Source organism: Apium graveolens, chromosome 11 (genome assembly GCF_009905375.1).
Source record: "Apium graveolens cultivar Ventura chromosome 11, ASM990537v1, whole genome shotgun sequence".
In the NCBI taxonomy this organism is placed as follows: Eukaryota; Viridiplantae; Streptophyta; class Magnoliopsida; order Apiales; family Apiaceae; genus Apium; species Apium graveolens.
The window spans coordinates 17,343,553-17,355,549 of NC_133657.1; the positions used below are offsets into that span (position 1 = coordinate 17,343,553).

The 11,997-nt window shown below is 35.8% G+C and overlaps 2 protein-coding genes across 2 annotated transcripts; both read right to left on the reverse strand.

The window, feature by feature from the left end:
• Positions 1–1,717: 1,717 nt before the first annotated feature.
• Positions 1,718–7,787, reverse strand: LOC141695387 (uncharacterized). The gene is made up of 15 exons (XM_074499635.1): positions 7,631–7,787; positions 7,420–7,536; positions 7,232–7,333; positions 6,993–7,133; positions 6,746–6,898; positions 6,591–6,671; positions 6,325–6,470; positions 5,870–6,204; positions 5,490–5,823; positions 5,168–5,350; positions 4,621–4,781; positions 4,425–4,530; positions 3,512–4,286; positions 2,695–3,372; positions 1,718–2,622 (listed from the first exon to the last, which is right to left on the reverse strand). The coding sequence occupies exons 1-15, from the start codon at positions 7,785–7,787 to the stop codon at positions 1,718–1,720; spliced, it is 4,374 nt and encodes a 1,457-aa protein (XP_074355736.1).
• Positions 7,788–9,344: 1,557 nt separating this feature from the next.
• Positions 9,345–11,671, reverse strand: LOC141696638 (transcription factor bHLH30-like). Its single transcript, XM_074500753.1, has 2 exons — positions 11,247–11,671; positions 9,345–10,020 (listed from the first exon to the last, which is right to left on the reverse strand). Exons 1-2 carry the CDS (start codon positions 11,526–11,528, stop codon positions 9,526–9,528), a joined length of 777 nt encoding a protein of 258 aa, XP_074356854.1. The 5' UTR covers positions 11,529–11,671; the 3' UTR covers positions 9,345–9,525.
• Between the last annotated feature and the right edge of the window lie 326 nt (positions 11,672–11,997).

The following is an 11,997-nucleotide window of genomic DNA, read 5'->3' on the forward strand; positions in this document are numbered from 1 at the left end:
ATTGCATAACTTACATTTGTTGCAACAATTTTAGGGAGTGGCTAATACATTTATGTTCTTCACATCAATATTTGTACTATATAGGAATTACCATCAAAGTTTATAGACACTTACGGTTCAATTCTGGGTGACAAAGTTAGGCTGTCGTTTGGTGACGGGTGGCAATACATTGTTAAGTTCTCTGAGCACAATAAAAGTTTGTTCGATTTGGATGAAGTTCTCAACAATTATTCTGTGAGGGAGAGTTTTTGGATTTTCTTCGATTATGTTGGTCCATCAAGTCTATACTTAACAATTTTTTTGAAAACAAATTGTATGGATATTCTTAATTCTGCACCCGCTAAAGTGTCTTTGAAAGAGCAGGGGAAAAGAATGTGTTTTGAGGTTACTGATATGTCTACGTCAGATTCAGATTCTTCAGGTACTTTTCATTTTAGTATGTAGTATATTACCAAAGAACCATACAGAATAACCAATTTTGTTTGCTTTATAACAGATGCTCATTTGGAGAGATCGCCAGGTCAAACAACAGGTACAACAGTACTCTGTCCATTTAGGTAGGATGTTTGTTGGTCTGTATGCATAATTAATAGTAATTATTTTTATTCCAGGATTGGTTAATCACATTTCATCAGGAGGAAGTCAATTACCTGTGATTTTGCATGATACGGCTGAGGCAAATATCGAGGAAGGTACCTTTGAATTGATGCCTTAATGACTTGTTATAGTTTCATACGTATGTATATATTTTGTGCGGGTGATCATTGGGATGTATGCAATATTATAACTAATTATTTGTATTCCAGGATTGTTTAATGAGATATCATCGGGAGGAAGTCAAATACCTGGGATTTTGCATGATGCGGCTCAAGCAAATGTGGACGAAGGTACATTTCAATTGATGGGTTAATGACTTGTTATAGTTACATAAGTAATTGTAAAATTTCTTGTCGCTTCAGGAGCCACCCAAGCAAATCCAGAAGTATATTTTGGTGAAGAAGAAAATACCCTTTCCTTCACAGTAACTCTATTGTCGTCACATGTTGATCAAAGAGGACACGGAGTGGTAAGATTACCTGTACCCAGTCCTTGTAAAAATTTGATCATGCTTAATCCGTACTTGTCCTCTTAACTTTTTTTTTATCTTCCATATAGTATTTCCCAAGACACATGTTCCAAGTATTTCGACCATGGACCAAATCTACTCTCATCAGACTTCTATTTGGAGATGGTACTTGGTATGTCGCTGTTCAGCGAAAGAGGAAAACATGCCGATTTGGATTGTGCTGGAACAATTTCACCTACGATAAAACCTTTGTTGCAGGCAACAGACTACGATTCATGTACCAAAATAACTACACATTCAGAGTTGTTCTCCTTACTTAATTGCACTTCCAATCTGGCAAGAAGGTTATTTGTACTTTAATTCGGTACTTATTTGTACTTTTGAAGTTTGTTACGTTTGATCAAGTATTCACATTTTAATTATACCCCCTTTCTTCACCTATTTCTACGGTCATAGGCGTAATTCTTCTTTATTATGTTACATGTAAGATGAAACAATTCAGAATACATTTGTAGAAGAATAAACTACTACCAATCCGTAACATAATTTACAATATATAATGGTTAATAGCAAAGTATTTAACACTGTAAAACATTTTTCCATAATCAGATTTACATAATTACTTAATAACAATAATGTATTCCTACACATTTATAAATTGAAACAAACTAAGCTTCTGGAAGGCCGTAAAAAACTTCTTTGTACACAACATTCTGGGTGATATTTGTAGCTGCACCAGTCATCATCAACAAATATAGTGAGGCCAGTGGGTGAGGTTACTCGACTAATAGCAACATAGTACTGTCCATAAGTGAACACTGACTTAGGTAAGTATAGCCCAACTGTCTTCAGGGATTGACCTTGAGATTTGTTGATTGTCATGTCATAGCAAATCTGTAAAGGCATTTGTTTCCGTACCAATTTGAATGGCATCTTTGTATCTGAGGGAGAAAGCTCCATACGTGGAATGAAATGCTTCGAACCAACAAACGTACCACAGATTACTTCACACTCCATACATAATCTCAGGCATTTGGTCATAATCATCCTTGTACCATTACACAAACCTAGGGTTTGGTTCAAATTACGCATTAGCATAACAACAACCCTAACCTTTAATTTCAGATCATGAGGTGGCATCCCAGCTACATTTAAGGAGTTCAAATACTCTATTGGGAAGGCTTCATTCAGATTCTCATCTGTCCCACCAAATTCCTCTACAGCATCAACACTAAAATAGGACACAGATTCTCCGGGGAGCTTGTCTATAATAAGCGAATTGAGGTGGCCCACAGTCTGGTTGGTAGGGGTCAAAATAGCTCTCTCGCTCAAGTACTGTGTACTGTGCCCTTTGTGAGCAAAATTAGGATACGTGCTACAAATCATGTTATCAACTGTGTTTTCAGTTTGTACGTCACAGAACTGAGATGAAATCAAAATTTGATTTTCAGTGACTGGGAAATTGCAGACTCGAGGTGGACTGACCTGGCCATTACCAATGTCAAGTACCCATTTTGCAAACTTTTTAAGCTCTTCACTTTCACTATCACTCTCACCTTATTTCAAGCGCATGTTTTCTGTCAGCAAGAATACTTGGCAAATATACCACAACCGTGACCTAGTGATACAGGCAGCTACAATATCAGCACGATCTCCATACGTAATTACTGGGAGGATTTGACGGAAATCACCACCCAGAACTACGGTAATACCGCCAAACGGCATGGCGTAACATTCTGGATCAACAGCTTTCATGATATCCTTCAACGATCGGTCTAGGCATTCAAATGCGTACCTGTGCTGCATAGGCACCTCATCCCATATTATTAGTTTTGTCTGCTTTATGAGTTGTGCAACATCTAAATCATGGGCAATATTACATGTTGAACATTCATCAAGAACTATTGGAATTTTAAATCTGGAGTGCGCAGTCCAACCACCGGGCATTATTGTGGCAGCAATCCCTGAAGAAGCAATTGGAAGCACAATTTTACCTTGTGAACGTAACTTACATATAAGAGTTCTCCATAAGAATGTCTTTCCACAACCCCCACTACCATAAACGAAGAAAATCCCTCCAACGTTAGTGTCAATAGATTGTATTACTGCATCATATATTTTCCTCTGCTCCTCAGTACAGTCCTGTAGTAGCTTGGCAGTTTCATACTCCATCTTCCTGGTGTCATAGCTTGTATCTTCAATTATCAAATTATTTATTCCATTGTTCAAATAGCTGCGAGGAGGTTGAGGCAACTGATCAAATTTCTTCAAGGATTTACCAACTGACCGGAGCAACTCATCTATTTCTGCAATATTTGATATCTAAAACTATTTAACAACATTCACCCAATTATAGAAAAAATGATGAACAATTAATGGACTGCATTTCCAGCCCACAAAAATTTTAAAATTTGTCCTACACTGTAATGTAAAAAGGTGTCATACCTCCTAAAGCATAGAACTGCAGTTGCATGTCATTAAGAGTGAATAAGGTATTTGGACAACTTTGATGTCGTCTGAGTAAAATGTCATCAACCATGCTCCTCCAATGTGTAATCCATAAAGTCTTCAAATCAGTGACTTTACAATTGACAATAATATGGACAAAAAGCTGTCGAACCTGGGGAGGTAATCCACCTGCAGAAGCTTGAGTCAACACTTCATGCCATTCTTGATCATCGTCAAGTAAACCATACTCTTTACAGGCATCGCGAAATGTACTGTAACATACTCCATTAACGGTACGTAAAGACTCAAAGGAGGTGGCACCATGTACCTTCGTAAGCAATAAAGGAAGAAACCAAGGCTCACCCGTACTGTGATGCACATAACATAATCTACCTATTTGAAACCCACGCTTCCTCATGGTCCATTTCCTCTCACCATCATTCCACACATAAAACTGTGGGATTTCATCATAAGTGTACTTCCGTGCATTAACATCAACAGAGTTTAAATAAAAAAAGGCTTCCAGTTTACTGAACTTGTTCTTCTCCCTGGCAGCAACTTTCCCTAGCGCTTCATTGGCACAGAAGGTGCATTTTTTGTCACCTGGTAAGTGAAATTGAAGTCTCTCAACAGATATACTTCTATGATGGATAGGGAAGCCAAAAATCCTATAGGCTGATTCAGCACCGCATAAATATCTGCCATCAAAATATGCATTTATCTCATCTATTCCCCCCTCATCAGTGTCATTCGCTTGCCTTTTTCTCTTTCTCTGGACATGAACCGTAGCACGATCATGGCCTTTCAAACATTATTTAAATAAATACTTAAGACTGCGTGCATGACAACATATTTCCACATTCATATGACATTGATACTTGACTAAAAGATCCCGGTTGTATGGTACTACCCACTGGTTGTCCAGCTCAGCCTTCCTTATTTCAACAATAATGTTTGTCCTGCGTCGCATATACATCGGGAAACCACTGTCATCAAAAGTAGTTCGAGCACAGTACCTAAAACCATTCAATTATTACAAAGTTTAGGTATTAGGGTAACTTACTGGATTCTGAAATGACACAAAAAAGGGTATGCCTATATCTTACTTTTTCAGAAAATGACGTATGCAACGTAAATCTTTCATGCATAGAGACTTTACATTTTGCAAACCACATGGACCGTGGATCATAAATTCCTTCACGGCTGCATAACCAACCGGATCTAATAAAGGATCTGGGATTTCTGCGAATACAAAATTATCCACATTCTGCTTGAGGTTTTTTTTGAATCAGCATCAAGCCATATTAACATATACATATGGAAGGCCTCTTTTCTGAAACTTGACGACATATATAACTGTAAAACGGGAAAATTTAGATTATATTGGCAATATGTAAACAAAAATCTAATTACAAATTAAACTAAGAAAGTCCTGGTAAACAATCTCACCTCCAATACAAATAACAAAGTGTTTTTGTCCTTAATATCTACCATTAACTAATCAATTTTTAGCCTAAACACCCTTGATATGATGTCGGGACAGTTTGGAGCAATGCAACCAGGCACATACTCCATCATCTTCTGAATTTCATCCCAAAGAGAATTACAGGTCATAGTCAGGAATATGTCAGGATGTCCGATGTAACGGCATACGGCCAGCGTATCTTGAAAATTTTGTTGCATGTATCGCTTCGAACCAACGTAGCCAGCTGGCAGAAATATACCTTTACCGATATTTGAACTGTCTACATCACCTCTACTAACAGATCTACAAATATTGCTGTATAATTCATTCCGTAAAGTAGTTTGGTGAGTACGGATCCACCATAGTCGTGTCTGTTTAATGGTAGAAAAAGCATCTACCATATACTGTTGAAATAGTCTTCCACCTAGCCGAGGAGTCAAACCTACAATACAACTTTCATTATTTATTTATGGGGAACATAAACAAACATATATTAATTTGTAAATATACCTTACCATTAGACTCTCTAATTTGGAAAGTATATGAGTAGTAATTCTTCAGAGACAAAAAGCTACGTGGTTTGCAAGAACTATCAGCAGTCTTTTGAAATTTAATCTTTGAGTGAAATCCATCTTCTCCACGTGGAAAGAGTAAAGGGTACTGTAAAGCCATCAACTTCGGATGAACATAATAAACACGGACTAAACCTTTACCTTTTTCATTAACAATTATATAACAGTCGCCACATGTTTCTTCAGTCACCAACCATAATGCCAGCAACTTCATCAGTGCTAGAAATATGACATTCTCTTCCACTCTCAGATCTGATAACTTTGAGTGTAATCTGCAGCTCAACTATTTCATCGCTTTCATACAAATCACGTTGCTACCTAAACTCACCAACCAATTGATTTGTTTCATCTAATATTGTTATAAGACCTCGTACAACCTCTTTATCAACACTTTCTCGGTCATGAGCACTAACCCATCGAAGACGATTATCAACTTCGTTAATGGTGTCATAAATGTAAAGTTGACAAAATTTGGGGGTTTCATTGTCATTCGGTATTAAAGATCCAAAAATATGTTGGTTCTGACCATTTAATCTGTATACATAAGGCGCCCTTCCATTGTTAATTGAATGATCTATGTTACCATCGGTAGAAGTAAAGGCAAAAATTGCATTGTAGAGCCGTATCAATCTATGAAAAGTAGGACCTCTTTTCTTGTCGTTGTATCAATCCAGCAAATACTCAGGGGTAGGAGGGATTAGAGGCAATCTCACAACACCTTTCATGCAACAAAGAGAAAATATAGAACAGCCTTTAGTCATATTTTTATTTACCCTTTCTTCCTTCCACATCCGAGCATGACATTTCGAACATATGGCAGTAGAACCACCCAAAGAAGCATACTCCTCGGGAACGACACGTCGCGGTGCACGTCTGCTCTGCATCAAATTACAATCCGAATTCATCCCATCAACAATGACTTCATCATCACCATCAAGCGATCAACTAAGACAATCTGCATAATCTACATTTTTTTTATTTTAGTTTGATAAAATTAAATGTGGATACTTTTTTAGGAGTACATCTTTGTTTTTCTTACCACTTGATTCACAATCACTTGCTTCATAATCTGATCCTTCAGAATCATCAGACAAAAATGAAGGAGCAACTACATTCGGACCTGCAAGAAAATATTAAATGGTAAATCATAATTACGTAAGACATAACAAAGACGCAATATCACATACATTTCACCTTCATTAAAGTCATTACTTTCTTCCTCATCATCACTAACAATCTCATCTGCGAATAATTCTCTACCAAATCCAAGATAATTTTCCTTCCCTTTCCGGTTCAAAGGTTCACGTCCATTTAAGGAAACATCATTAATGTTTGATCGCGTTTCCTCTGTTTCATAATTAAAATAACTATTATTTAGTTATTCATGTTACCATAAGGATAGACATACAAAAGCTTAACAATGCTAGAATCTAATATTTACCTCTCAACATATTTCTAGAAAATGAGGCGCTACCTGAATTTGTTACATCTGATAAATGAGTTCTATCCTGACTACCTTCAAGAGGATTCATGTAGTTTACTCTGCTATTTGATCGGGGAGTAACAATAGGATTACTACATTCTACCAACCAAATATTAAATGCATTATTGCTTCATAAACATAAAATAGCAGTTGTTTTGCAAGAAAAACACAGAGTAAATTAAGAAAACAAACAGTACTTGCAGCTGTTTTATTCAAGTGGCCTGACCTAGGCAAGTCACCAAGTTTCCTCCTCTTTCCCACCAACCTAACAATATTTGGCATGGATTCCATCAACATACCTTCATTACAGACAAAACAATTGGTAGTCAGAACATAAGCCTAAGTATGTTTGCGGTTTAAATTTTGTAAGAATTAGAATCTGTACTTGTAGGTGTTTTGTTTTGGCTCCCACTACTAACTATTGTTGGGGTGAACAGAGGTGATCGGTTCGTCTTGGTTGACGGAGTATAAACGTTGGCCATTGATCCTGTTAACACGGGTGCTGAACAAACACAAACAGAAGTCTTACTTATATTCACACATACGAAGAGAAGGTATTCAATAACAACTAACTTACCTGTGGTCGTACTCCTTACCTGTGGAAGAAGATAAAGCACAACGATCAGCAACAACAGAGTCGACAACCACATTCTCTTTGTTACGATTCAATTGTTTCGTTCTTCTGTACTTCCGGCCATAATATGCATTCAAATCTTCCAGGTTAAAGAACTTGTCACCTTCTTCACCACCCATATCTTGCACAATGAATCATCCGTAGTCAAATTAACAACAGAAATTTGTATACACAATTTTCAAGTGAGTGAAGACACTATTCAAAAGAGGGGGAGAAGTCACTAATTAACCTAAATAAACTAATTAGAATTTGAATTTCAAATTCAAAATTGTATAGGACACATTCTTACCTTCCAAGAGAAGTTTAAGAAGTTTTCAACATAAGCTTTCTTCTCATCCAATATAATCTTTATTCTCATCCAATATGTAATTTTAAAAAACTAACCAGTGACAACTTTAGTAATTTTTTACAACTTGGTGGGTACAGTGCTAGTAAGTTAATTGTCTTGTTTGTGTCACATGCTGAATATCTTATCATATATTTGTTTCGTTTATTTAGTAATCATGTCTAGCTAATTTTCTTGTCCTAGGATGATGACGAAGTTAATTTAATTATTTTTGATATTTTCTTGTTACTATTATTTGATTCTCATAATTTTTCTTGGCTTAATTGTTTAATTGACAAAGTGATATGTCTGATGGTGGTGTAAAAATAAGTGTAGTCATTGTTATAATTTAGCATTAAAAATTAGTTTTTGATGCTAAAATAGCATCATAACTTCAAGGAAAATGATAGGTGCACAAGATTATGTACAATTTTTTTACATAATAACATGTGGTGTGGTTTAATTGGAATGCCCCCTTACATTTACATCAACAAAATCAATTTAAACAACCCTCATCAAATGCCATGTCATTATATACAAATATTTTGTACAAAATTCTGTACACCTAACACTACTCTAACTTCGATGGTTGATTCTATATTTTGTTCTAAATTTCATTAACCCCCTGAGTACCCCACTATTTTGAATACAAAATTAATTATAGAACAAAATATAGCAAACTATTGGGTTTGCTCTGCCTTTTATTAGGAAAGAAAAACATTTAAGTCTTGTTTTGATGCAGCTGACAAATGTCATGAATGGCAATAAGAAATCTTAAAAAAAGACCTTAAGCGTCCATCTTTGGACACCAACAGGCTACTGATACAGAATTCTTAACTTGGGAACTTTGGTGGTCAGTCACTCAGAAGCTTGTACCTCGGCAGTCATACAAGATAGCTAAATTTTTTGACAGACATGATGCAGTGCAACAGCGGTCAATTATGTTAAGGTGCAGTAGAATTGTTTACTTAACATAATACCGGTCTATCAGAGACTTAGAAGAGACCTGGAACATCTTACTAACAATTACGTAAAGCCTTGAGCTTCTACAAGTGCTCAGATTTGCTTTGTTTTATTATTATTCTTCAATGTGAGAATTTCTTCAGCTATTCTTCTTTTTGTGTATTGTGTTCTGGATGTACATTGAAATTATATCGCACCTTTATTGACTGAAGTTAAAAGAGGAAAAAAAACTTTCTTCTTTCCAAAATTGTCAGTTATTAAGAAATCCAAGAATTTTAGGGAAATTTCTACTACAACTTTACAATCTGGGGGGAACTCTTGTAATCCATGTTAATGCACATGACTATTTCTTGTTATGAAAATTGGATATTCCAAGTCATTTCGTGCATGAGGTAACATCCGGTTCTTAATTATACATAGATAGTACATCATCTTGACATATCCTCTGCGTAGAAAAAACAAAAATACTTATCTATTTTACTATCATCAGACTGTCAAGAAGCTTGATCTATGTACATATGCAAATGGTACATGGAAATATATATACTTGAGATAATTAAATTTTTTATTTACCAGAAACTCCCTGAAGAAGATTCATTTGAAGAACTAAAAAGAGAAACTCTTCGCCTCTTGTTCGAAAGCTCAGAATTTGTAGTGAATTCCTCCGAAGCATGAAATTTATCAAGAACAGACCTCAGGGCTTGACGAACAGAATTTATAAGGAGCTTGCATGCTTCCGCATCTTGAATATTCTCTTGTTTGCAACCAGTTATCACAAAAAGATTTACCATTCTACTTCCCAGGGTTGCAATTTCGGCCCTCACAGTCTTAGGATGAAGAGCCTCTAAAGCTTGCCTCAAATCAGAAAGAACCTCGTGCTTGTACTCACAACATATAGATGCCCTGATTGAACATGAATCGCCACCCAGACCGTCATCTTGTTGCTCAACTCTAACTTCATCAATGTCCATAGGTACAAGAATACCTTTAGTAGCATCTGCAGCATTTCTCCTTAGTTGTTTCAGGTGGTCAATCACTTCGGCAAGTAAAGAGGCTTTATCCATCTGTAAAATGGAAACAAATAATTGCATAAACTTCAAGACATCAATCAAGTAGTATCGAACTATTTGAACAACAACAAAAATAAGGGAATGCTCTTGTTGAAGTGCTTCTAAGGTAATCTCAATCTGACTTGGAGCAAATTTGAGTAAACTCTTTTCTGACTTGAAGGTCAAAAACTGATACTTAGCTTTTCCTTTTAATGTAAGGGATTTTAGCTAATTATTATGTATAACTTAGAAAATATACTTGGTCACCGCAACTTCTAATCTGATTAAGAAACTAAAAAATAAGTACAAAGAATCTACACTATCAACTGAGAATCTTCAAGTGCTTCAATCTCAATACTTTTTTGGTGACTAACTATTATTTTCTTTTCGTTTTTTGAGGGGGAGGGGCTCAAATAACAGGATTTCGACTCAGTTAATGGAAATGTAATCAGCATAATATCTCATGATCCAAAACAGCGCCGTAGTAGTACATAGGAATGTAATTCCAACCAAGTCTCCCGGGACTAAGAATGAAGTCTAGCTTAAGAAAGTTAGACTATGTTCACTTTGATGTAATGGATTGAAGACAGTATGGAATGAGATTTACACTCTTATCTGGGAGAGATTGGGGGAAAATGTTCATAGAATTAATTCCTCCATTCCTTTCCTAAAAGTTTAAACAAGAAACTACTAACCCACATATTTTGGAAGGAATTCTCCGTTCTCCTTCTTCCTCATTTTCTCTACAATCTTCATCATAGATAATTTGTACTCATTCATGGTTATTCCTTATCCTCTCATACATTGTTTCTTTCTCCCCAAATTTTATTCATAATTTTTCATACCACTCCTTCCCCCAATTTATTCACACCAGGTGAACACAACCATAGTACCCTACGAATTCTGTTTGAGTATGACTTGTGTATAAGTGAACTGAGTTCGAACTCATATAAAAAAGATCGTCAATCTTATCCTATTAAGTTTCTCAGCTACTTCAAATATTTAAGCTGAAGTTGAGTTGTTACCAATAGGAGTTGACTTCAACCCGACAAAACACCGACGAACTCAACTTGCTAATTCAACAAAAGAAAACTAGGTAGAAACTCGGTAAAACGACTTTCAAGCAAGACAAACCTATTTTATCGAGTCGAGTTTGAATCACAAACTTCCACAGTTACACTTAAAATGGGAAATGAGAAAGCAAACAAAAAACTAAAAAGTGAAATAAAAAGAAAGGAAACCTTAGTAGTGGCGGGAATGAAATTGCGCAAAGTAGCAAGATGACCGTTAATCCTCTCGCGTCTACGCCTCTCAGCCTGGCTATGGTTCCTTAAAGCAAGCATAGCTTTCTCTTGATTTACACTAGCTTTATCAACAATAGGCTTACAATTATTAGCTACAGCTCTAACTATCTCTCCCCTTTCATTATCTAATATCAATGATGATCCACCTCCGCAGCTTACCATACCTTGATATCCATGATAATTCGCTATGTATCCATCAACCGAATTCGAATACTCCATCCTTTAAATTTATATTCGAAAGAAATTGCTGAGAAAAATAGAGGGAGTATATACGACAAGTAGGATCACGAATAGAGTGGTGAGGGGAGAGGGAAGAAGCTAGCTAATTTCATAATTTGTACGAGTAGGATTTAAGAAGAGCAAGACAATGTGAACATATATAGCCGGAAGGAGTATATATTTTTCTATTTTAATTTTTCAAAATAATAAAAGAATAAGTTTTTATTTTCGGTTAAAATTGACTCAATTTGACCACCAAAAATCAAAAAAGACAGATAAATTAGAACGAAAGGAGTATATATTTTTCAATTTTAACCGCGTACTTGATACTTTACATAAAGAAATGGTGAGAGACAAATGGTGTTTAGAAAAAAACATTTAAATGGCGGACTACTATGATTATTCTTATAAATAAAAGATGAAGACTGCAGGGTACAAATTACAATTGTTAATGTTAAGTAAAAAAAGG

Coding starts and splice junctions, on each gene's coding strand:
- LOC141696638 (XM_074500753.1), bottom strand. CDS start 11,528: ATGGAGTATTCGAATTCGGTTGATGGATACATAGCGAATTATCATGGA. Junction 10,021..11,246: donor TCATTCCCGCCACTACTAAG/GTTTCCTTTCTT, acceptor TCCATTTTACAG/ATGGATAAAGCCTCTTTACT.
- LOC141695387 (XM_074499635.1), bottom strand. CDS start 7,787: ATGGGTGGTGAAGAAGGTGACAAGTTCTTTAACCTGGAAGATTTGAAT. Junction 6,471..6,590: donor AAGTGATTGTGAATCAAGTG/GTAAGAAAAACA, acceptor GTGATGATGAAG/TCATTGTTGATGGGATGAAT. Junction 2,623..2,694: donor TGCTGATATTGTAGCTGCCT/GTATCACTAGGT, acceptor GCTTGAAATAAG/GTGAGAGTGATAGTGAAAGT.